Raw genomic sequence first — 27,266 nt, forward strand, 5'->3', positions numbered from 1 at the left:
AGGCTACCAGATTCAATGCTTGCCCGGCATGGCCCTCCACAGCCTCTGCGTGCTCAAGCAACCCAGGAAGGGGGGGGGAAGGCAGCATGCCAACCAGATACCAGCAGTCCCCTCTGACCTAGAACGGAGACTGCATGTCCATCTGGGGGTACAGATAAGGGCCATCCAAGGGGGAAGACAGTACACAGGCACACACAGCCCGGCATCCCTCCACCTACAACCTGTGATGCAGCTTGGAGCCTGGGGAGCTAGGGAACCCAACCCCACATCAATTTTCCCCAGAGGATATTGGGGTAACAGGAGAGACATGCCTGGATGGGAGGAGAACCCCACAGGTCTGACTACCTCAGGGAGTACTCAGACCTTGCAAGGGAGGGAGCATCTACTTACCGATCCACGGAGGTTGCAGTCAACTCTCCCACGACAGATCCTCCTCACAACGGAAGTGGGGGGCTGTCTATCAGGGCACCATTGACACAAACTCTGGTGCCCAGTAATATGTCTCTGCAAGATGTTTAACTCACTGGCTGCCATGGTTCAGGATGGGTCTGTTGCAATGACCCAGCGTGTAGCTAAAGGTCTACGTGTGCTTACTGGCCAGACTGGGGGTGACCACTGGATCTAGATTATCCAGCCCGGCTGTTGACTGAAGGTCTCCACAAGAAAAGAATCCCAAAAAAAAAACAGGGAACTTGGTCCTTACTCTTGAAACACTATAAGAAATAACTGGTTTGACTACAGAGATGAGGTTTAGAACAGCTAGGACTGCCCATAGGTGGTGCCGAGTTGTTTTCCTGCTTAGTGTCCTACTTCTGTAGGTGACACTATAACCCTATGGTAAATAGAATATCTTTGTCCGTCAATGAACATAAGATACATTTTTTTGTTTATAGTTTATTTTTTTTTAATGTAAAATAAATGTAAATTATTCAACTTTATTGCTATCACAAGGGATGAACACACATACCTACATACCTTGTGATAGCTTGGGCAGTGACAGCTAATCTTTATTGAACGATCAGGGACTGCCGTCCTGCAGCCATTGCATGGAACCTAAAGCATCCTGGGATATATGATGTGAATATCCCAGGCAGCTTCAAAACAGAGGAGATGTCATTCTCATCTAGGCAAGATAGATGACCAAGGGATGGGCTACACTGAAAAATAGGGGGGGGGGGGGAAAGAAAAAAAAAAAAAAAGTGCTTGCTCTTGGATCAAGATTTAAGGCAAGAACTCCTCTTCTCCCAAAGGCCATGGCACAAAAGATACATTCCTAATGTTCACTTACAGACGTTGTGGTACTTCCCCTTCAATAATTCATCCCATAGACTCTTCAGAGTGTTGGAAACTCCAAAACAACAGTTGGAAGTACAGAAATATTGTATTGTATAGGACTATAGCCAGAATACATGTTGAGAACTCCTACCAAAAAAGACCCGAATAAAGCAGGTTCTTAAGGCAGTTTTTTAGGCCATGCACATCTTTTAAAGCTTGTAATTTTTTTTAATGTAGATAGCGTTTTTTCCCCAATATCATATACAGAACATTAGTGTATACAAACGTTTGTCTGCCATAAATATCTATACAAAGTTTTTGCAAGGAACTGGTGTGTTCTATAGCGAGTATCATGAAAGTAAATCCTGATGTAGTCCCTGCTAAGGCCATTTGTTACAAAGGCACTTATATTTTTTTTTAATTTGGCTATCTGTACTCTATGCATTTACATTGCAATTTCCTGTACCAAGCTGCATTAATTCTCTGATGTAGTTTTGAAGCACTGCTAGTTAGGCACATGTGCATTTCCTGACATGCAGAGGTGTAAACTAGTTCACCATTTGCCAGGCAGATCAGCATCCCAGTGAGCTACCTAGCTGGCAGATGCATACCTTGTTGTCCAACTGCAATAGAGCTAGGCTGGATTTGTACCTCTGCATTATTCTCCCTGATGTGATTCCCTTTTAAAAGAAAGGAAATGCGAGTCGACTTGCTTTTGAAGTGTGTTGCTTTGCATTTTGTATTAAATGTGAATTTGCATCATAACACGTATCGCTACATGTCATGATGCACATCAATTTTGATGTGTTTGCTGATTTCAGTGGAAAATCATAGCAAAAACATGGCAAATGTGTACCACAATGTCCAGAAATCCCTCTTTAGCATATGAATAGCTTAGTAGTATGTAGTATTAGTTAGAAAATGAGTTCTGGTGTACTATCCATGTGTTCAGAACCTAAAACAATAACTACCAAGATAATAATGCATTTATGTATCTTGATGCCCTACTTGACAGAATGGACTTCCTAGTATTCGATCAACAGGAAATGCCTGAATTTCACTGTTTTGTCTGTCCAATACACCATTTTATATCTTAAAAACCTGTCTTCCAGTTATGTTACAGATCTTGCTCTGTCAACCAATAAGATGCAAACCCTACGGATTTGTTTGCTAGGAATTAGAACGTCTGATTCTTTTATCTTCCAGGAGGGTTCATTCCTAAATTTTGCCTGTCTGAAATATTTTCTTGTATTTTGTCAGTCAGTAATGTGCATTTGATGTGCTGCTTGCCCAAGATTTTTTTTTTTTTCAACCATAATGAATTGCCTGCCAGACAGTGTTGCAACTCAATGTACTGCACAGTAAACCCTATTTAGCATATATTACCATGGTTTTTAGGAAAGGAATGTTTAGAAACTCAACTCTCCAATTTTAAATTACACCAGGTCTGTTTAGCATGCATGACTTTTATTAAGAACTGTTGACATTTACACACAGTACAGTTAAAATTGTATCGGTAGTCTTGGTGCAAATAAAAGTTAGTAAATCGGGAGTCTTGGTTAAATAACAGTTAAAAAGAGGACAAAAATGATTTGGGCAGAGTTTTTTTTCTCCTCTTAGCATGATGTTTTTGAGATGCTGAATGACAGAAGAGCCCATAACACCTAACTATTTGTTAATCTAATTTGCCAACATTGTCATGACAGGCAAGTCACACAGAACTAAAGATGAATTATTCAGGGTGCTTCCAAAATACACTAAAAGATCCTCAGTATTAAAAGAAGCATGAGTACCTTCCAGGGCCTCGCCTTTTTCAGCATTTGTTTACTACCTAAAGTAGAATTGTAGCTTTAATAACTTAGCTTTAATACACATTACAGTATACAGCACACACAGTGGCTGAATTATTATGGAATAAAAACAGTTGCTGGGTCAGCTTTGCCCAAACAATTTAACCGCTAGCCTACAGGGCACTTTCAGCGCTGTCGCACTTTGAATGACAATTGGTGGTCATGCAACACTGTACCCATATGACATTTTTATCATTTTTTTGTGACAGAGCTTTATTTTGGTGGTATTTAATCACCTCTGGGTTTTTTATTTTTTCTTAAACAAACCAAAAACCACTGAAAATTTTGAAAAAAAAAATGTTTTTTCTTAGTTTTTGTTATAAAATTTTGTAAATAAGTGATTTTTCTCCTTCACTGATGTGCGCTAATGAGGCTGCACTGATGGGTGGCACTGGTAGGTGGCACTGATGGGCATTGACAGGCATCACTGATACATGGCACTGATAAGCTGAACTGACTGGCACTCTTAGGCGGCACTGACAGGTGGCACTGACGGGTGACACTGAAAGGCAGCTCAGATGGGCACTGATAGGCACCGATATGTGGCACTGGCACGAGGCACTGCTGAGGCTACACTGATCATCAGTGCCCTGATGATCAGTGTAAATGTCCCCTCCGCGGAAAGCCGATTACTGGCTCTCCTCTCGAGCTGTCAGTGTGACAGCTCGAGAGGAGAGAAATGGCGATAACCGGCATTTCCCTGTTTACATGTGATCAGCTGTGATTGGACACAGCTGATCACATGACCGAGCCGACATCTTCGGCTCTTTCCGTGATCGGTGATCTGCTGTGTGCGAGGGACACAGCGCACCGCCGATCGCTCCCTGAGCCGCACATGCGCAGTGAGAATGGGAGGATGTCATATGATGTCCTCCCAGAATGAGAGAACCACCTTGCTCCCGTCATTGTACTTTATAGTGGGCAGGAGGTGGTTAAAGTGATATTAAAGCTGGAATTCTACTTTAAAGTGCTTGTAAAGGCTCAAGATTTTTTACCTTCATGCATTCTATGAATGAAGGTAAAAATAAAAAAAACCTTAACTGTTCAGCAGTTCCCCCCCCCCCCATAATACTTACCTGAGCCCATCACGATCCAGTGATATGCAGGAAAGCCCCGGCTGTCCAGGGACTCTCCCTCCTCATTGGCTGAGCCATGGCTCTGTGTAAATGGACATGCAGAGCAGAGGCTCAGGAGTGAGCCTGCTTGGGTGCTCCCATAGCAAGTTGTTTGCTCTGGGGCACTTGCCAGGAGGGAGGGGCCAAGAGCGCTGGCACGGGACCCAAGAAGAGGAGGATCGGAGCTGCTCTGTGCCAAACCACTACACAGAGCAGGTAGGTAGAACGTTTGTTATTTTAAAAACAAAAAAATTACCTTTAATAGTGCTTTAATTATGGCAATCATACAAAAAATAGATTAGAAAATTTCAATCAACCTTCAATTCTTAGAAAAATACTCAAATTAGGCATTTTGTGTTCAATGACCAACCAAATGCAGAATTCATTTTTTAAAACCAAAAGAATGCAAGAGCCACATACATTTAATAAAAAAACACACACTAAACTATACAAAATGAATTTGTTTTATTAAATGAAAGAAATCTGCTCTGTGGGTCAAATATGAAATAGAATATACAAAAACTTTACATTAGTTCTCTCAATTGAATAAAACCCTATTTGCATGTTTAGCTGTAGCAACAATTTCCTCTGCCTAGGGAACATCCAATATATACGTTCCCTATGGCGGTGGTACAATGCTGCACTTGGCAGCCATACACACTTGCAGGGAGGTAAGGTTAAAAATCTAATCACTGCTTTTCTAACAAATCCAAACTAATGCACAGAGGAATGTGTAAAAACAAGAAATTTACTCAGTGACATTAGTTAGAGGCAAGTGACAAGTCTGTCAAGTTTACAATTTTCTCATATCACATATCCTAGATCTATACAAATATATATATTGTATTCCTTTAAAAAAAAAAAGAAAAGAAAAAAAAAGTCTTGTTTGATACAGATATATATATACACACCAGGAAAGTACACAGGTACAGATTAAAGTGGAACTTCAGGGAAACTTTTTTTTATACTTCAAATTGGTCTAGCTAAGGTACCTCTAATACTGTATATACTCTGCCTGGATAGCTGCTCAGGATGCAAAAGATCTTACTTGAATTCATGCCAGATAATACTGTCAGCGTTGATCTTCTGGTTCCACTGCAACGAATTCCGGCGCTTGTACAGTGATAGTATCATTTACTCTCCTCCTTCCTCCATTTAAAAAAAAATCTTTTATTCTCTTTACAGAATACAGGGCATTATATGATTGAACAAGGAGTGTTCCTGTTGTTCATTGGTCCTTCTCTCTCCTTGTCTGATTACAGCAAGCCTTGTATTCTGTGAAAAGAATACAAGATGTGTTATGAATGGAGGAGAGGAAAAGAATGGTGAGAGTAAACAAAACTATCCTTCACTGTATGAGAACTGGAACTCTGAGCAGGAGGGAAGGAAGATCAAAGCAAACAGTAGTATCTGTCAAGAATTCAATTAAGATGTTCACCATCCACAACACTTATCTGGATGCAGTATATCCAAAATTAGAGGAAACGCAACAGGACCAATTAAAAATGTTGTTTTCCTGGAGTTCCACTTTAAAATGCCCTTCCCCTCATGATTGAGCTTTTGTCCACTGCTGGACTGTACTCGCCCTCGAACCCCTTTCAGAAAATCAAGACAAAAATAAAATTAAAAACAGACAGACACAAAGCACAGCCCCCTGTCAAAGTCTAGAAAGCTCAGACAAAAGCTTTACGTCTTTGGCATAGCACAACCTTTCCCGTTAACACTTCTCGTTTAAGAAAAAAGATGAAAAAAATGTTTAGCTTGCTTAACTAAAACACCTTTAAAAGAAGTAACCTGAAAGGTGTAAAATAATGTGTTCCCATCAAAATATACAAAAAGATACTTCTGTCATGGAAATAAATCCGTACATACACTGAAGTAGCAGACATGAAAGGTCATTTTGTGTAAATGTGCAAGTACACAGGTTACTGATGTTTTCCCTATTGACAAAGATGTCAAATGAAATCATTAAGCTCTGCTTCAATCGCTGCTGCCATCTCATCAGCTTCTGAGCTGCTTCCTTCCTCATCCTCATTGCTAGACTCACTCGCTCTATCGTCTTCAGCATCCTCCTCATCTTCATCCACATCCAGTTTTCTCTTGTGGCCTCTAGAGGAAACAAGCAAATAAAAACAAAACTTCAGCTTGCAGAGCAGAAAGGAATAAAATGAGTAGGCTATTTATGCCTAATTGTCACAACAGTGCAGTTTTACAAAATTCTGCAAAGCAAAGTTTCATTAAGTGGAAGACAGATGCAATATTCATTTTACGGTCAAGAGAAATTAAAACCAAAAGCAAATAGTTGGGTTTCTTATGTCTTGCCCCCCCCCCCCCCCCACATATCTTTAATAGCAAGCACACTACCCATTATGAATTAAAGTGCACCTGAGCCCAGACTACTGACATCAAAGTTCTTACATATACTTAAGCAGTAAAAGAGCTTTAGGCCTGAATCACACATAAGTTGTATTACTTACATCATACAACAGCTACCTGTTAATTACGTCACACAACAGGTAGCTAAAAATAAAGGATAGCTTCTTTTAAGGCCTCATGCAGAAGGATATATTATCTAAAAATGAATGCTCCAACAATTTTACACTTGAACAGCTAAGAAATGTCTATGTGCATGAGGCCTTATCCCTAGCTGCAAGTTGAGTGAAGTAATTGTAAGGCTCCATGCACACTAGAATTTCTTTAACCTGTTCCCAACTGCGCTATAGCTGAAATATTGCTACAACGTGGTCGGCTAGTTCTGGGGGGGCGTCCATGGACGCGCACTGCGTGTGATCTGTGATCTCTGTGTCCTTCAGACACAGCTGATCTCATGGCTATGGAACGGCCAATCACAGCTACTTTTACCATGTGACCAGCTGTGTCCAATCACAGCTGATCACTAGGTAAATAGGAAATGCTGATTATCGGCAGTCCTCTCCTCAAGCTGACAGTGCAGGAGAAGAGGAAAGCCGATAAGCGGCATCTCGCAGGGGGACATCTACACTGATCATCAGGGAACTGATCATCAGTGTAGCCTCATCAGTGCCCATCAGTTCTGCCTATCAATGCCCATCCGTGCTGCTTAACAGTGCCCATCAGTGAAGGAGAAAAATTATTTATAATACTTTAACAGAAACTAAGAAAAACTTGTTTTTCCAAACATTTTTTAGTTTGTTTAGCATAAAATAAAACCCCCAGTGGTGATTAAATACGACCAAAATACAGCTTTGTCTAAAAAAAAAAGAAAAATTTAGTTTGGGTACAGTGTTGCATGACTGCACAATCATCATTCAAAGTATGAGAGCGCTGAAAATTGGTCGGGCATGAAGGGGGTAAAAGTGCCCAGTAGGCAAGTGGTGGAAGCTAAATGGTGTTATCTTATGTGTCCATGCACATTACTTTAGGCTATTCGCATTTTTTTTCATCTTCAGCAGAAAAGAAATGGTTTTCGTAGAGTTTTTTGGAGCGCTTTTCCAGCAGAAAAAAACACCCCTAACATCTTTTTTTCTAGCTTTTCCTTTTCCGCTACATGTACTGTAAAAATTCTAATAAAATGCTAACGCTCCTAAATGCTACTACCAGCATTTTCTGAGTTAAAAAGAAAAAACCCGCTAGTGTGCATGGAGCCTTAAAGTTCCTCAAAAGTACCAAAGAAACTGTTCCAGTTGGTTTCTAGCAGCTTACGAGCACCTGGTGTTTGTTTATAGTGGAAGGCTAGCAAAATTCTGTAGCAAGAGAAAATACAGGGAAAATAAGTTGTGATTTCAGAGCCTTTGTTGTGATCTTTGAAGATTAATTTCCTCACAATGCCTGTAAATACAGATGTGAATGAGGCCTTATTTTGAGGTGTTTTACAGCTTGTCCAGAAAATGTAAATTCTTTGATATTCACACACTGAAGCCAGTTGGTCAGAATATTAACCAGGAAACTAGTACTTTTAGAAAGGAGAACAGCAATGACAGCCTCTATATTTATCTTGGGAAAGGTTTACTTGATAATTGTAAGCTTTGTTTTCCCATCGTGTGTTTATACATGGTTAATAAACCCATGTGCATTAGGCCTGCAGCTGTGGAAAAAAAACCAAAACATGCCAAATACGATGCACACTTGGAGATGTATCTGAAAAGGTTATATGGAAATTTAATGAGCTATTTCTAAAGTTAATCATGGATGCACTCCATCAAAAGTGAAATGTAGACGAGGCATATAGTTGTCCATTACATATACAGTGAAAAATAGGCTCATAAAATTTCTGAAGCAAAGTTGAACAGAGAAGACAGTACATCAATACAAAAGGTCTTATTTTTGTAATTTAAAAAATCTTTATCTCTTTAATCACTTTGAATCAGCAGAATGTGCGCTCATTTTTAAAGATATAGATAGATAGCAAGTTATGTTTTGGTACTCAGCACTGGATGGAAAACTCATTGGAATATGTTACATATACAACTCAGAGGCAACTGCTTTGATACTGTGTTTTACAGCAACAATTCATTCTAAGTACACAATTTCATTCTAAATAATGTCAGCAGCTGAGATACAGGTCTTCCCTAGGTAGAAGTACTCCGAGGTTCACTTTGTTTAAATCATGTCTAAGTGATAAAAGATAGTCATGTCTAAACATATGGACCTGCATAGAAGTTTTTTTTTGCAAAATGCCATTCCTAAAAGGTCACACGTTTATTCACCTTTGACACTGAGAAGACTAGTGGCAGATTCAGCACAAATTACACAGGCATGGTCCACGGTTGGTAAACTCTGCTTTGAGAAATGCCATACAATCATCAATGAAGGGCATGTATTTATGCAGAACTTTGCTGCAAAAAGGCTGTATGAGATCAACAGTACTTTAATGTAACAAAGGCAGATAAAAATGTGAAAACCTGCATTTTAACCACTTTAAATCCGGACACTTTTACCCCCTTCCTGTCCAGGCCAATTTTCAGCGCTGTCACACTTTGAATGACAATTGCGCGGTCATGCAACATTGTACCCATATGAAATTTTTTGCATTTTTTTGAGACAGATAAAACTTTATTTTGGTGGTATTTATTCACCACTGGGATTTTTAGTTTTTTGCTATATAAATGAAAAAGTCCAAACATTTTGAAAAAAATATATATATATTTTTTAACATACTGTCACCCAAGCAGTACAATGTCACCATGGTGACACTGTACTACTTGTGGGGGGGTTATGATTTTTTTTTTTTTACACAGCTTTAGAAAACGAAATATCGTTAAGTTAGGGCTCCACATCCACTTTCTGAATGGCTTTACATCTACTTAAAAAAAAAAAAAAAGTTAAGCAGGCTATATCAAAAACTAAGGAATCTTTTAAAGAAAAACATTTGTTACATTTACAAAAAGAATGCCACTGTTGCAATTTAACCTGACAAAAAATATATTTTCAAGTATTTAAAGTGTTGCTAAGCCCAGGACCCTGCATTCACTATATCTGGTCTCCCACCGTACACAGAAGTGCAATTACTTTAGTAAATATAAACTGCTAAATACCTTTTCTCATCAGCAGTATATGGCAGTCTTGAGACTTCTATCAGTGTCTGTCCAAGCACTGGTTAATCATGCAGGAGTTTTCATTCTGCTCTGACTGTCCTATGAGGCTGCACGACCCCTGATACTCTGTATGAACAGTGCTGATCGGTCCTGTGCTGATCACATGCACCCTCCCCACAAAAAAACTCTAGCAATACACACCAAACTGAGCAGGCGCAGAGTACCTCCTAGGGCTTTGTACTATCAGCAGATGAATTGGGGATTGTGGAAGAAGGGGATGATCAAAAAGGCCAGTCTAAACAGCCTTTTTACACAGTGAGTATGACCAGCATGCTTTACTGCATATACAGACTGATTTTACTGTTGTGGGTATAGTAACCCTTTAACCACTTGCCCTCCTGAGGATTTACCCCCCTTCCTGACTAGGCCATTTTTTGCGTTACAGCGCTGTGTTACTTTAACTGACAATTGCGTGGTCATACAAGACTGCACCCAAATTAAATGTACGTCCTTTTTTTCCCCACCAATTGAGATCTCTTTCTGTGGTACTTGATCGCCTGTGCATTTTTTGCGCTATAAAAAAAACAAAAAAACCCCAAAAAAACAAAAAACAATGTTTTGGACTTTTTGCTACTAAACATGCCCAGTAAAAAATTAAAAAAAAAATCAAATTTCATCATAAATTTAGGCCAAAATGTATTCTGCTACGTCTTTGCTACAAAAAATCTCAATACGTGTAAATTAATTGGTTTACGTGAAATTTATAGCATTTACAAATGGCGCTATATATACACTGGGATTTTTTTATTTTGTAATGCTATTAGTACAATGCCTTAGTACTTTTTATTTTTTAGTTCTGATCACTGTATTGGTGTCACTGGGGACATCAGTGACACCAAGTTAGTTCCCCCCAGTGTCCACGCTATAAGAAACTTCCTTTTTCAGAAACTTGTAAAAAAAAAAAAAAAAAATTTTAATTTTTATTTGAAAAAAGAATCTTTCAAAGGCTATACATGACTCTCAGCAAATACCTTGGGGTGTCTACTTTCCAAAAAGGGGTAATTTGGGGGGTGTTTATACTGTGCTGGCATTTTAGGACCTCCGAAAATGTGGTAGTCAAGAAATCCAATGTGTAACTAACAGGCTCATTGGATTTTGGTCCCCTGTGTGTGGCTAGGCTGCCAAAGACTCCCATATGTGACATCCCCATATTTGGGAGAAGTAGCAGAATGTGTTTTGCGGTGTAACTCCACATATTCCCATGGCACGTGTGAGAAACATCTCATTAAAGTGACAACTTTGTGTTTAAAAAAAAATGTTTTTCCAAACACTTGTGGCAAAAAATAAAATCTTCCATGGACTCTCAGTAAATACAGTACCTTGCGGTGTTTACTTTTCACAAAGGGTCATTTGGGGGGGTTTTAATGCCTCAAGAAATGTGATAGTCAGAAAGTCAGACTTCCGTTAATTCCAATATATACCATAATTTGTAGATGCTATAACTTTCCAACAAACCAGCTAATATACACTTATTGGGATTTTTTTTTAACAGACATGTAGCAGAATACATTTTGGACTAAATTTATGAAGACATTTGATTTTATTAGATATGTTTTATAACAGAAAGTAGAAAATATTGTTTAAAAAAAACCCAGTGGTGATCAAATACCACCAAAAGAAAGCTCTATTTGTGTGAAAAAAGACATATTTCATTTGGGTACAGTCTTGCATGACCGTGCAATTGCCAGTTAAAGCAGCACAAAGCTGAATAGCAAAAAATGGTTTGGTCATGAAGGGGTTAAAACCCTCCATTAGGTCAAGTGGTTAAACTATTCAATAGTCACAGAGGATATTAATCCATTTGTGAGTCCCAAATGCCTCTGCAAAGCCAGTTACAACTTTGTATTGTTAATGTTCGCTTCTGCATTCTCCTCTGGGCTGCTAGAACAGTCCCTGCACTCTGGCAGTCTATGGCCCTACACTGGACATGAGGATGTGAAGGGCAGTCCACTGCCAAAGAGGGGAGTGCTGATTGCCAGAGGAGTGGAGGATCATGTAAGTAAAATTCTCCTACTGTCCCCTAGACTAAATGAGTAGTTAACCCTTAGAATGTGGGGTAGACCCAATGCAAAGGAGGATTTTTAGTTTTTCCAGGGCTCAGCTTTAATAAATATTGCCATATATTTTGGAGATAAGTAAAGTGGATGTAAATAGGACCAATGTCATGTTAGAGTAATTTTGCATTTTCTGGTGCATCTTTGCAACAAACTCCTGTACATATTTCTGCATGCAGGGGTTGGCGCACGGAGGCAAGACACATTTCTGTGTGCCATTCTTTATGAATTCCAGGGATTACCCTTGTTCAGATGACAAACAATATAACACAATATAATTAGAGCCTGAGGTGGATGTATTAAAACACAAGACCCAACTAGGCCCGTTCACAGATTGAAACTAAAATGAACTACTTTAAAGCAAGGATCATACGCTTGTTTACTGTTCAAGGAATAATTCAGAAGATTTAAAAAAAAAAAAATGCATCGTTTGTACTGACCTTTGCCCCATTATTTAAATGCAGTCATTGTGATACATTTTTATAATCATAGCTTTTCACGATACCTGTCCAAAGCATGTCCTCAGTTTTTCATTAAGTCAATAAATTAGGACTTTTACATTGGTAATTAAACAGAGTGAAGTCAGAAAGACAAAGCGTTTCAACTATAGCTGTATAATTAAATATAATTGTGTGAAAATTCTGTCTGCTCTCTGTATGAAAACTTTCTCCTCCACTAAAAGCACCACTCTCTGATATATCATTACTTCCACTAGTTTGTTTTGTTAGCAAAGGCCAGGCTTACTGCACTAAAATGGTAGGAGGTGGAAACATTTTTAAGTAAAACTGCAATAAACTGCTATTTTAGTCTATGCAAGTTTAACTAGCAATGAAACAAAATTACATTTCAATTTATAAAGCACTTTTAAAAAGGCTCTCTGATCTTTATGGTTTTCCCTGAGTTAAGCACAACCTCCTAAACAGTGCAAAATTGTTGATAGTCCAAAGGATGTGAAGTGGCTGACATTAGGATTGAAATCAAACTTTTTTTAATTGTATTTTTTTCATTTTCATTTCATTTTTTGCCATTTGTGCCTCTTTACAGAATTGCCCCAATATATAGGAAATTTCTTCTAGAACAGTTGCCTCGAGAACAAGTGTCCCCTTTGGAGAGTTTCCCCTATACTCCAGTTGTGGAGGCAACTAAAAATTGTTTTATTGCTCATTAGTGATCAAGACTATTAGAGAGAGTGAATCTCTCTAAAAGGGAACACATACAGCAATAAAAACCTGACAGTAGTTCCCATTCCTCCGTCCAATGCCCAAAAAAGTTTAGCTTTTAGCTATGCTTTAATTTATAAAAACAAGAACAGAAACCTGGATTGTAAGTGTGGAATAAGTCATGGAACGCTTTCAAAATGTTCAAATATCTTAGTGACAAATATTTTTTCTGATAATTTTGGTTTGGAAAAGGAATGATTTCCATGCAATTTGGAAGCCATTTCAGTTTAGAAAGAATCGTATATGACTCTACAATATTAAACTGGAATGATAACAAAGACCATCAAGACATGTACATACCATCTTGTTGCTTTTTTACCCTGAATAGCAGTGGGTTGTTTCTCTGTATACGCATTTAACATGTCATGCCAAATCATTGCAGCTCAAATGGAACTCAAGATATGGGCAATTAAGGCCTCGTTTACACCATGATGCAGAGATGTTCGTTTTCTGCACACGTTCTGCAAGGGCACAACAAAATCAATTGTTCTCAATGTGTCCTGTTAACACTACAACTCTAGTAGCACCTACATATTTTTTCTGTGCAGGAATTGGCAACATGTATAAAACGTATTGAAATTTACATGAAAACTTATGTAAACGGATGTCTGTGCAAGTGAAATCGGCACAACAGTTTCCATCAGTTTTTCTGCATGTATGATGTGAATGAGGCCTAAACCTTTATTGCTTGCAGTTGTATGTGTATACCATTCCACTGACTTGTATTAAGGCCTCATTCACACAAGGCAATTACATACTCTTCTATTTGGTACTGACAACAAGATAAAGAGCACAGCTATGATCACCAGATAATTATCCTAACTCTCTTATCTGCCATGCAGAAAGCAAATGCATCCACACTCCACATTGCTAAAAAAACAAAACAAAAAAAAACACAAAAAAACAGTGCACATCAGTCTATCTGCAATAAATTACATTTAGCAATCAAAAGCTGCAATGAAAATAAACTGAGTTAACATGAATGCCCCATTTGTTTAATAGATGGGTATTCATGGACTCGAAGTTATATCAGATATAACTATGTGATCTGGTACATATGATTTTTAATTGCGTAACACTAACATTTATGCCAGCGTACCGTGTAAACTTTCCGCATTTAATTGTCTTCCCTAGCCTGAATGAGTTATGATATTAACAGAATGCCCAGGAGAGCTACATGTGCATGACTTATTTTAAGTGATTACAGAGCTTATGTGCAATAGCTGTAGGGAATTAGGACTGTGCAATTAAAATGATCCAGGTAGTTCAGCTATAAAGAAACTACCACTGGTGTTTGTGCAGACACTGCATAAAATACAGTGGTGCAAAAGTAAAACTGATTTATTCATAATGAAATGAACCTAACAACTATTTTAACATGAAAAGACACATTAACTGTGCAAACCTTACCTCTGCACTACAAATACTCGGTGTGAACCCCGAACGGAAGCTGTTGCTGTGCAGAAAAGAGCGATTCACCAATGTTGCTCTAGCCTCTTTGTACCCTCCTAGCCACTGCCTTTGTAGCATAAAGAGGAGCAATGAAATCATGGCTCAACTGCATGGTTTTAACACCCCACCAAATGCTAGTGTAAATGAGACCTTAAAAGGGGTTAAAAAAGGCAATACTGCATATCCAACAGTATTTTAGAGGTGGGCTTCTTGGTTTCTTTTGTACCGCCTCACTGCAACCTTACAGTTCACAGACCTGTTAGCACTGGAACTCATTTTAATTCCTGGTTAGAAGTAAAGGGTTCAGCACAGGCAAGCAACCACAGAGCAACAAAGGTTGTCTCAGGATGGGTGATGTGAAAAGAATACAGCATGAACTGTCTCCTTTACATATTAAGAATTTTTAAGAGGATTAGAAAACTTTACAGGTTAAAAAAAAAAAAAAAAAACTCCGCTTGCCACATGATTCCTATATTACAAGAAGATACCAAGATTCATACTCTGCGACATCACAATAGTAATACCAAGAAGGTCCTTCCAGCACTGAATGTACTTTTCTACTGGGCTCATTGTCATTTACACTTCCCACAAAAAAATAAAACTTCATAGACAGAAATATAATTAAAGTACTCCACACTGTACACACATTACCATTTTCAATTAAAATGCCACACAATGGATGGATTTCTTTATATATCATTACCTAACAATGAAGCAGGTCACATGTAAGCATAATTGCCAAAAGACGAACAGTAGTATTTTTTCCAGAATGTTTGCTAAAATATACAATTAATTATAATCATAATCAGAGTTAAAAAAACTGTTTAAATAAATATGTTTTTTTACTTTCAATGTAGCAAATGAACCACAGCTTTCTAGTTAAAGCAGACATTTCAGTAAAAATGCAATTATTTCTCATCTTTCGCCCCTCCTAACCTTACAATTTTTTTGTTATCTTATCAACTACAAATACTTGGATAGTTCAGTAGCATCCTCACACTTTTTCAATTCTTATCTAGGTGAGGGTGATGTGTACTTTTCCCTCACTTGGCCCCTGAAATAGCTATGTCACCTATCCCAGTAGGCAGTGATTTCCATTGCCTATGCAATGCTGTAATATCCTTCTCCAGAAATGCATAAAATTGGATTCATTGGATTTCCCTGGTGAACGCAATTGGATTGCGTTCACCAGGGAAAGGCTGCAATGACCAGAAAAATACAGGCAGATCCTGATTATGTGGAAAAACAAAGATGGTGGCATGAGAGAGAACTGGCAGCAGAAGAGTGGCAAGTGAGAAGTGGATGCTGGACTTGTAAACTACGTCAAAGTAAAAGAGAAGTATTTTTGTGGTGGTTTAAGGCTCACTTTAAACCTTTCCTATCATCAAGTAGGAAAAGCCCTAAGAGCAAGCAGTCTGTGGGATCTCATTAGGACTATGCCAAACGAGGGTGCGTGTCCCTATACACCATCTGGCCAATTGATGAATCAAAAATAAAACCTTTATTCAGAGATTTTATATATATATATATATATATATATATATATATATATATATATATATATATATCATAAAATGTATGCTCAGCTGTAATTAATGCCTCTTGGAGTGGAATATACTGCGCACAACAATATGACTGGATACCATTACAATTATTTACCTTACATCCAAATTGTTAATAACACCAGACCAGATCAAATACCATACCATTTTAGATGAAGTGACGGCATAAAAAGAGACACTGTAATTTGATCATAAACCTATCAGCTTGAATATATAATCTCTATTAAGGAAATGGAGTTACCCCATGGACAAAACTAATTAGATAGTATGATCTGTCTTGCTACAGATATGTAATACGGGTACACTCATCCATGGGCCTAAATGTCAGCCCCTGATGGATAAGCCCCATACATCACCATATCCAGTCAAAAATACCTCACTGTCTTGAGGAATGCAAATGATGAACTGTAAAACGCAGAACAGACCTCTCCAAAAAGGGGGGGGGGGATGGAGAGGAGTAAATACCATGTGCATTCAAAAAGTGCTCTCAAAGAAAAAAAGAAACTACATGTTTCACTAAAAAATAAAAATAAAAAAATAGCGCTTCATCAGGAGTATAAAGAATTAAAATAGGTGGCATAGCGGCTGGAAGTTGTGCTTCGCTTCACATGGTGGCAAAATGGCACCTATCGTTTGTTGCAGCCATTTTTTTTTTATTTTTAATTATTATACAGGATTTATATAGCACCAATAGTTTGCGCAGCTCTTTACAAAATGAAGGTAGGCATTACAGTTACAACACAATTTGGTACAAGAGGAAACAGAGGGCACTGCTCGTTAGAGCTTACAATCTAGGAGGAAGGGTTGAGTGATACAAAAGGTAATAGCTGTGGGGGGGGATGAGCTGATGGAGGAAATAAATGGCGCTTTACTAGGTAGAAGCAGGATAGGCTTCTTTAACCTCCCTAGCGGTATTCCCGAGTGTAGCTCGGGGAAGAGTTTCAGTACCAAAAGCGGTAACCCCGAGCTACACTCGGGCTTGCCATGCAGCGTTGCATAGGGAGTCCCTGCAGCGCTTACCTTGTCCTTCGCTCCCGCGATGCGTCCCCTGCAGCGTCCCTGGCCATCTCCTGCAGCTGATGCCGGCATCCGGCTTCTGTGTTCCGGTCCCTGTGACGTCGGGACGTACGGGTGCCGGAAACGGCAGCAAATTTGAAATTTTTAATAAAATGTTATTGGTCAGTAAAACATTGCTGTTTCAAAACATTTCACATACATTTTGTCCCTACTGCTTTGTCCTGTGCCCTGCCTGCATTTTGACTGTTCTTTCTGCCTGGAAACTTAGAAAAGTCCATGGTGTCCAAAAAGCATCCCTTTATGTCAAAAGCGGCTTTAGACCAGCTAGAGAACAGCGATAGTAAATCAGAACCACTTGCAGAATTGAGTGATGATTCGTGGGGAAATTCGTCACCAGACATTGAAAACGATTCTGCGACTTTGCTCAGCGATGTGCGAACTTGGCGCTATATTTCAAATTTCAGTGTTTTTGGTTTGATTATATTATTTAATTAAATTTATTATTTTTTATGATTATTTATTAAATTATAATTTATGATTTTGTGTTTCAAGTTTTATCATATCTGGAATGTTTACTAGACTCTTGTTCGGACAGATTTCAATGAGTTATTCCTAAATTACAGGCCTACAATAAAAAAAAAATACATATTTCCATGCAAAAAAATGGTACCGCTTTCAGCACCAAAAATCTGAAATAATCATACCGCTAGGGAGGTTAAAGAGAAAGGTTTTCAGGGATCGTCTAAAGGTGGATAGATTAGGAGACAGCCAGACAGATTGAGTTCCATAGGATGGGAGAAGCTCGGGATAAGTCATGGAGGCGAGCAAGGGAGGAGGTGACATGGGAACTAGAGAGCAGAAGGTCTTGGGAGGATCAAAGAGAGCAGTTTGGTTGATATTTTGAGACCATGGTTGGTGATGTAGCTGGGGGCAGAGGTGTGGATGGCTTTGTAAGTTGTTGTTAGTATTTTTAATTTTATTCATTGGGCAAGTGGAAGCCAGTGGAGGGATTGGCAGAGTTTGGTAAGCTGGGTGAGCCTGGCAGCAGTATTCATGATGGACTGGAGGGGGGATAGCCTATGTAAAGGTAAGCCAATGAGGAGGGAGTTGCAGTAGTCGAGGCAAGTGATAACCAGGGAGTGAATAAGGTGCTTTGTGGTATCATTCGTTAAAAAGGAGTGTATTCTGGGGATGTTGTGGAGGTTGAGGCGGCATGATTTGGACAGGGATTGGATGTGGGCCTGAAAATATAGTTCAGAATTGAGGGTTACACCTAGCACCTTGGCATGCAGGAATGGGTTGATAGTGGTGCTATTGATCTTGACCGAGAAATCAGGGGAAGAGGCACGTCGGGAGGAAATATTATAAGCTCAGTTTTGGATAGATTGAGTTTCAGGAAGTGGTGTGACATCCAATCTGATAGGTCTGTTAGTAAATTGGTGATATGTGAAGAAACTGATGGGGTGAGCTGAGGAGTAGAGAGGTAGATTTGTGTGTCATCAGCATAGAAATGGTATTGGAAACCATGGGAAGCTATCAGCTGACCCAAAGAAGAAGTGTAGATCGAGAATAGGAGAGGTCCAAGGACAGAACCTTGGGGGACCTAGACAGTAAGAGGAGTAGGAGAGGAGGAAGTAGAGTTGTAAATTATACTGAAGGTGCAGTGAGATAGGCAAGATTCGAACCAATGAAGAGTACAGTCATGGAGACCAAGTAAATAGAGTTTTTTGAGGAAGAGGAGGTGATCAACTGTGTCAAAGGCAGCGGTGAGGTCCAAGAGCAAGAGTACGGAATAGTGACCGTTGATTTTAGCAGTTAGTACGTTTTAGGAGAGCAGTTTCTGTGGAGCGTTGTGGGCGAAATCCAGACTGAAGGGAATCGAGAAGGTTATTCTCAATAAGGTGGCAGCTCAGCCAGTTGTAGACTAAACGTTCAAGGAGTTTGGAGGCAAAAAGGGAGTACGAAGATGGGTCTTAGGTTGCTAAGCTTGATGGGCTCCAGTGAGGCTTTTTTAAGTATGGGGGTGACTAGCACATTTTTTAGAGAGTTGGGGAAGATGCCAGTAGAAAGGGAGAGATTGAAGATATGAGTTAAAGAATAAAGGACAGAGCTAGAGGTTCACCGTAATATTTGCGAGGGAACAGGGTCCAGGGGGCAGGTGGTTAGGTTGGCTTTAGAAAACAGTTTATCAACCTTCTCTATAGTAGCTGGGTTAAACAAGGGAAGTATAAATTGTGCAGGTGGACAAGGAGTGTAGGGTGAGGGTGATATCTGTACAGTCAAGATAGCGTCCCGAATTGTATCAATCTTATTTTTGAAGTGATTATTGATCTCCTGGGCAGTGAGTGAGTTAGTGGGTGGAGGTAAAGAAATATGAAGTAAAGAGTTAAAGGCAAAAAAAAAGTTGATAGGGATTGCGTGAGAGGGTGTTAATGAGAGTGATAAAATAGGTAGGTCTGTTTGGCAGTGTGGAGACAAGAATTGTATTTTTGAAGGGCAGAATCTCTAAATACCTTTGAATGCCCTTATTCCTGATGACAGTGTCTAGGGTTGATGGTCTGAGTAGGACAGGGGAGCAGCAAGCTCCGGTGTCACTGCTGAGACAAACTGGCATGCTGGCAGTTTACGTTCAGATGACCTGATTTGCCAACTGCTTGTAATCGCTTGTTTTAAAAGTCACAGTTCATGTACAATCCACATGAAAAGAATGAACATTTATGGGGATTGCACACAAACGCTGACTTTTGACACTAGCACCAGGATTAGTAGAAACAGCTCCATGGGGAGTTTGAGTGACTTTAAGAGCACTGTATAAAAAAATGTGGGATACTAGATTTAACTGCAATATCAGGGATGAGAGAAGGCTGATCTGAAAATAAATTGTCAGTATATTGGGCTGTCCTAGCAGTAACTGGTGAAATCGCTGCCCCTCTATCCTGCTCAAAACACATTATTTTACTAGTATCAGTAAGGTCACAAGCAGAGAAAGTTTTACAGAAATTGGTATGCCAGCTCTGGCACAATGATAGTCCATCCTGAAGGAAGAGGGCTATTAGAATATACAAGACTGCAGAATGCTATACCACTTAGCAAAGATATAGCATGCCCTGCAGACCCCTGCCACTGATGTATACTTTTCAGAGTCCTGTGATGACCACACAGGGTAGAAAAAAGGCTTCAATAACAATGCAAGCTAAAAAAATGTTGCTGTAGCACCCTCTGTGGGGGGAGAAGGTGGGGTGCTCTAGAACTGGTGCTTTAAACTGAAAATCAAGCCTTGAAAATGTAGAGAGAACATAGGCTTGTCTGTTTCATTGTGGCTTCAGTTTTTTACAAAGGGAAAACTATAGCACACAGGTCCACCAAAAGTTCTTTGGTAATGAAAGCACCCTTTTTTGCTCACCAGTTTGGTAAGAGGAGATACTCCCAAACACAAATACTGCATGTTCTATTCACAGAGAAAGCTTGATGTATCACAACATCAGTACTAAAGAGTTTCTCACAGGACATAAACACTACTGTATTTTGGGCGTGCTAGCTGTATTCCCAAGCCTTTGGCACAGTGTCTTAGAGAACTTTTATAATAAGCATTTTGTGTAAAGTAACCAACAAAGAGACTATGGATCTGAATGACTAGCAAAGATGTCAATGCTCTAGTGGAAAAGCATTCCTATCAATACTCTAGTTTTTTTTTAGTGGGAAAATGTTCTGGTCATCTACACCTTCCAATATACAGCATCTCACAGAAGTGAGTACACCCCTCACATTTTTGTAAATATTTTATATCTTTTCATGTGACAACACTGAAGAAATGACAAGCTGTATACTCACTACATTGTAGCAGTGTAAATTTGATGTTCCCTTAAAATAACTGAACACACAGCCATTAATGTCTAAACCGCTGTCAACAAAAGGGAGTATACTCCTAAGTGAAAATGTCCAAATTGGGCTCAATTAGCCACTTTCCCTCCCGGGTGTCAAGTGACTCTTTAGTGTTACAAGGTCTCAGGTGTGAATGTGTTAAACTTGGTGTTATCGCTCTCACTTTCTCATACTGGTCACTGGAAGTTCAACATGGCACCTCAAGACAAAGAACTCTCTGAGGATCTGAAAAAAGAACTGTTGCTCTACACAAATATGGCCTAGGCTATAAGAAGATTGCCAAGACTCTGAAACTGAGCTACAGTACGGTGGCCAAGACCATACAGCGGTTTAACAGGACAGGTTCCACTCAGAACAGGCCTTGCCATGGTAAACAGAAGGTGAGTGCACGTGCTCATATCCAGAGGTTGTCTTTGGGAAATACACATGAGTGCTGCCAGCATTGCTGCAGAGGTTGAAGGGGTGGGGGGGGGGTCAGCCTGTCAGTGCTCAGACCATACGCCGCACACTGCATCAAATTGGTCTGCATGGCTGTCATCCCAGAAGGAAGCCTCTTCTAAAGATGATGCACAAGAAAGCCCGCAAACAGTTTGCTGAAAACAAGCAGACTAAGGACATGAATTACTGGAACCATGTCCTGTGGTCTGATGAGACCAAGATAGTTATTTGGTTCAGATGGTGTCAAGCGTGTGTGGCAGCAACCAGGTAAGGAGTACAAAGACAAGTGTGTCCACAGTCAAGCATGGTGGTTTGAGTGTCATGGTCTGGGGCTGCATGAGTGCTGCCGGCACTGGGGAGCTACAGTTCATTGAGGGAACCATGAATGCCAACAAGTACTGTGACAAACTGAAGCAGAGCATGATCCCCTCCCTTCGGAGACTGGGCCACAGGGCAGTATTCCAGCATGATAACGACTGACCCCAAACACCTCCAAGACGACCACTGCCTTGCTAAAGAAGCATCTGTGGGGCATCCCTAAACGGAAGGTGGAGAAGTGCAAGGTCTCTAACATTCACCAGCTCCGTGATGTCGTCATGGAGGAGAGGAAGAGGACTCCAGTGGCAACCTGTGAAGCTCTGGTGAACTCCATGCCCAAGGGGGTTAAGGCAGTGCTGGAAAATAATGGTGGCCACACAAAATATTGACAATTTGAGCCCAATTTGGACATTTTCACTTTGGGGTGTACTCACTTTTGTTGCCAGCGGTTTAGACATTAATGGCTGTGTGTTGAGTTATTTTGAGAGGACAGCAAATTTACACTGGTATACAAGCTGTACACTCACTACTTTACATTGTAGCAAAGTGTCATTTCTTCAATAAAATACAATAAAATATTTACAAAAATGTGAGGGGTGTACTCACTTCTGTGAGATACTGTACATAAAGCCATCCTGCATGTTTGCTGACTAAAATAAAGCAAGAAGAATATAGGGTGGGTCCAGTAGGCAGCAAAGCATTACTTAACATGAATAGTTGTGTTTACCAGAGATCACTTGTCTGTATGGTGGACGTTTTACATAAAAGCAATTACTTTTTCTACTGTGTGCTCTTAATGGCTAAAAAGTCTGAACTGCACAGCTTAAAAAAAGTGCTTCTCCAAACCGTAAACGCTATCTTAAAATGCCATTTATTTCAACAGCTAAAATTATCATTATGCCTTAAATAACATTCTGACAAATGGAAAATTTATGATCGTCTGAGTTAAATATTAATCATTGCACTTAGCATTATGAATATTGAATGGGGTTTCTTGCAAACATTTCCACAAGTTGCATTATTTTACAGATCATCAATCAACATTTAAAAGTCCTTTGAAGTACAAGACAAGACTAAGTACCAACAATTACTAAGCATCTAGAGCAAATTTTCTTGTTTTGGTTTACACTATTCTTCACAGGTAGACCAGCCGAACCTCACAATTTTTAAATGAGCACAAGAATGAATTCTTCTATAGAGTTCAGTGCTGTCAGGGCTTGAATAACTAAGAATATCAACAAGGTGAAAAGGTCATCCATTAACACTTTTGGAAAATAAGGCACAGGACATGGTCTCATGATGGCAGAATCAGGTTGCTTCCTTTGTGAGCTCTGCTCCAACACCTCTTTCATTCGAGCTGATCACCACTCTGTGCAGTGATCTCTCATGCGCAAAGGCAGTAAAACAATCCACAGATTGGGACCCGCTACCCACAGCTCAGTGGTAGCAGAGTTCTTCGCTTCCTGCACCCCAGTTTCCCATAAGGCTCCAAAATGGTGCCTGCTACTGTCAGTGATGGCACTTCGATGCCCTCAACCGCAGACTCTCCTCTTAGAGACCCTTTATTCTCCCTCATGGGTGAGGGTCCCAGAGACCTCTTGCCATCAGGTACTGGGAGAGAGATGGCTACTTCCTCTACTGAGTGGGGACCAGTTTCCCCTGTCCTGGTGCAGCTTCCAAATTCAGACTGGCTGGAAGCAGTAGACCAGGGATTGAGTCATTCCTCCTCTCACTCAGTACCAAGCGGGACCTGCAGGCTTTTGCAGCCATGATGCAGAAGGCGATTTGGGATGAATTCTGTGATGTGAAGGATGCCATGCAACAACTCACTACTCATGTGGATATAGCGGAGTCGGGCCACTCATCTATTGAGCATTGTTGGGATCAGCTGGAAGCTAAAGCTGCGCAACAGAAACATCATCTGCTCTCCCCCTGACCTAGAGCAGGGGTTTTTCATAGTGCGCCCTGGGGGCCAGATGTGGCCTCCATGCGACTGTGTCCTCCATCTTGAATACTTACAAATGTGTGGTTTGGTTCTCACATTGCCATCATCCCTAAATTCAATATGTGTACAAATATGTAGATTCTCTGTGACCTTATAGGCAATTCAGGGGTGAGGAAATGTTTTTAAGAAACTACTTGTCTGGGGACTAATTCGGGGTCCAAATCTCCTTGGCCATCATGACAATCTACTTATCCTGATTTAAAAAAAAAAAAAAAAAAATTTTTTTTACTAAAACCATATTTAAATAAGGTCTTATTTGTTATACTACTGAATGAGACCGTTTTATCACTAGGGATTTACAATGGATGTATGAAAAATACAAAGGGTTGATGTTTTTTATGAGGCAGAGCTACTTTTAGGAATGTCTGGGGCTTTCAAAAATGAAAAAGGGTTCATGGTGACCTAAACTTTTAATTTTTTTTAACATTGCATAGTTTATATCCTACTTAACTCCCTGCCCATCTCCAGCACTGAACCCGAGGACTAGCAGGGAATGGAGAGACCTTTCTGTGTGACGAGCACTGATTGGGTGCTCATCAGGAAAAGGGAGTGTCGGTCTCTCAATGCCCAGAAGAGACGCATCTGCTGAGCGAGTAAATTACCTTCGCAGAAACACTTGGGTACTCAGTACAAGCACATGCAGAGCAGAGAAATCAAGCTCCGTTGTCCATCAGGGTCGGATAATTTTTTTTGTTCAACCTGCTGGTTGAATGAAAAATATGACTAATGTATGGACTGCCTTACTGAGTCTACCTTAAAAAAGAATTTCATTAATACCAGCAACTGTTGGGACAATAAGCATCTTAGTCAGGTCTATGTACAGTATAATGTATAGAGTACAGGGGTCAGGAGTAAGTAAAAAACAAAACAGATGGAGTGCAGCGGTCAGGATGAGAACCATGTTCACATCAGAGGCCTCCTTTGCATCAAAGTCCCCAGCAATTACCTCTATACATTAGAGTGCGCCCTTTCGTTGGACCGCGGCAGAGTGCGCCCTTTCGTCAGACCGCGCCCTTACATCAGAGTGAGCCCTTACATCGGAACGCCGAGGAGTGCACCCTTACATCCATTGGAGCGCGGAGGAGTAAGCTCTTACATCACACTGGAGTGCGCCCTTATGTCACATCAGAGCACAGCAGAATGTGTCCTTACATCACATCAGAGCGCAGCGAAGTGTGCCCTTACATCACATCGGAGTGCACCCTTACATCACATCAGAGCACGGCAGAATGCACCCTTACATCACATCAGAGTGGGGTGGAGTGCGCCCTTATGTCACATCGGAGTGCGCCCTTACATCACATCAGAGTGCGGCGGAGTGTGCCCTTACATCACATCAGACCGCAGGGGAGTGTGCCCTTGCATCACATTGGACTGTGGCGGAGTGCATCTTTACACAATTCAGTTGCTAACCGCACATGCAATGGTTAAGTGTGTGAAGCGCCTGGAAGAACAGGGGGAGGGGAGGGAAGGGAGATGAGCTCCATTAGTGCAGAGATCCTTCAATGCAGGCTGCTCTCTGCAGACTCAGACAGAGGCATTATTGGTACAGCCAGGTGGATCATCAAATTTCCCACCCACACATGCCCCCTTCCTCAAGCAATTACTGGCTGGGGGGGTTGGAGTGTGGGCGGGGCAGACACAGAGAAGAAGGGCGGGTAGAGGTAGAGCAAACTGATACCTCTCTCTTCTGCTCTCCTGTACGTATGGGGAAGGAGGGTGGAGAGAGTGCTTGCTGGACGAGTATTACACTCACCGTGCACCACAGCAGCTGTTCTGCCCGTTTTTACCGACAGCCCAGCTGCTTTCCCGCAGCAGGGCCAAGTGAAAGAAATAAGCTGCCCAACGCCCAGAACTACAAGTCCCAGGCATCGGGCGATATGATTTGCACATCCCTGCAATTGTATAATTGTTCACAAAAGTATAGCAAAAACTTATTTACAACTTTATTGCACAAATATATATATATATATATATATATATATATATATATACACACACACACACACACACACACACACACACACCATAAAAACACATTTGTTGGCACAATGCAATCATACATAATACCCCTGTAAAAAAGTCAATAGCTGGGGAAATTATAGAAACATATCCAGAATACAATAGTAGTCAAAGTCATCCCCAGACATCTGGACCAACCCGATGTGTTTCGGTTGGGTTCCTTCTTCAGGGATACACTGGGTATCAATTTATCTACAACATAATTTCAATGCTCATTATTGTTTAAAGATGGCATAACACAGAACACCACTAATTGGAAAAGAGTTCCATACACAAAATATATACATTCAAACAGCAATGTTAAAATCATATGTACAATGTCTTGTCACTCTTCACCTGCTGCATAAGACTTCCCAACAGAGCAGCACACATCTGCTGAGGCCACTGGCTCTGTGCCTATGGTGAATAAAAAGTGATTTTCAGCCACAAAAAAGGGGTAAATTATCCTTATAATCACCTCTAAGGTATCCATAGGTATGTATACCCAATGTCCCCAACAAATTAATTCAGACAAAACATTCTGTAAGGTAGGGGCCTGATCCATAATTTAACCAAACTCATAAAAATATTTATAAAGTAGTTAGCTCCCATAATGAATATACTGTATACCCCTCTAGGGAAGATATTATCTCAAAGGTATGTATGCATGTGACCCCTATGGTATAGTCTGTTCCACCACATACCCCTTACCAATGATTTAAAAACACACACACCTCAAAAACATTAAAGGAACACTTTTAATCAGAGTATAGCATCAAGTCAATTAAACTCCTGGGATATTGATCTGGTCAGTTAACTAGCAGAGGGGGTTGTTAATCAGTTTCAGCTGATTTGGTGTTAATGAAATTAACAACAGGTGTATTAGATAGGAAACAATGAGATGTCCCCCAAAACAGGAATGGTTTTACAGGTGGAGGCCATTGACATTTTTTTTCCCTACTCACCTTTTCTGACTGTTTCACTAGTTTTGCATTTGGCTAGGGTCAGTGTCACAAGTGGTAGCATGAGGAGATTCCTGGACCCAACAGAGGTTGCACAGACAGTCCAACTCCTCGAGGATGGCACATCAATACATGCCATTGCCAGAAGGTTTGCGGTGTCTCCCAGCACTGACTCAAGAGCATGGAGGAGATTCCAGAAGACAGGCAGTTACTCTAGGAGAGTTGGACAGGGCCGTAGAAGGTCCTTAACCCCTCAGCAGGACTGGTATCTGCTCCTTTATACAAGGAGGAGCCCTACAAAATGACCTCCAGCAGGCCACTGGTGTGAATGTCTCTAACCAAACAATCAGAAACTGACTTCATGAGGGTGGCCTGACGTCCTCTAATGGGCCCTGTGCTCACTGCCCGGCACCATAGAGCTCGCTTGGAATTTGCCACTGAACAGACCAGAATTGGCAGGCCCGCCACTGGTGCCCTATGCTTTTCACAGATGAGAGCAGGTTAACCCTGAGCACATGTGACAGACGTGAAAGGGTCTGGAG

General features: G+C 40.4%; 1 protein-coding gene across 4 annotated transcripts in view; it reads right to left on the reverse strand.

The window, feature by feature from the left end:
• Nucleotides 1-4,686: 4,686 nt before the first annotated feature.
• The window catches only part of CTDP1 (CTD phosphatase 1), a 199,530-nt gene continuing 176,950 nt past the window's right edge, over nt 4,687-27,266 (reverse strand). For 3 of the 4 annotated variants that reach the window (XM_089682340.1, XM_089682339.1, XM_089682342.1), the window contains one exon: nt 4,687-6,349. In XM_089682340.1, coding sequence (XP_089538466.1) covers nt 6,320-6,349 — 30 coding nt within the window. In that variant the 3' untranslated portion in view covers nt 4,687-6,319. The remainder of the gene's footprint in view (nt 6,350-27,266) is intronic. The other variant, XR_016313465.1, reaches the window with a different exon arrangement.

This window comes from Staurois parvus, unplaced genomic scaffold, assembly GCF_062004578.1.
Source record: "Staurois parvus isolate SC_StPar_1 unplaced genomic scaffold, SC_StPar_1.0 ptg000287l, whole genome shotgun sequence".
Lineage (NCBI taxonomy): Eukaryota > Metazoa > Chordata > Amphibia > Anura > Ranidae > Staurois > Staurois parvus.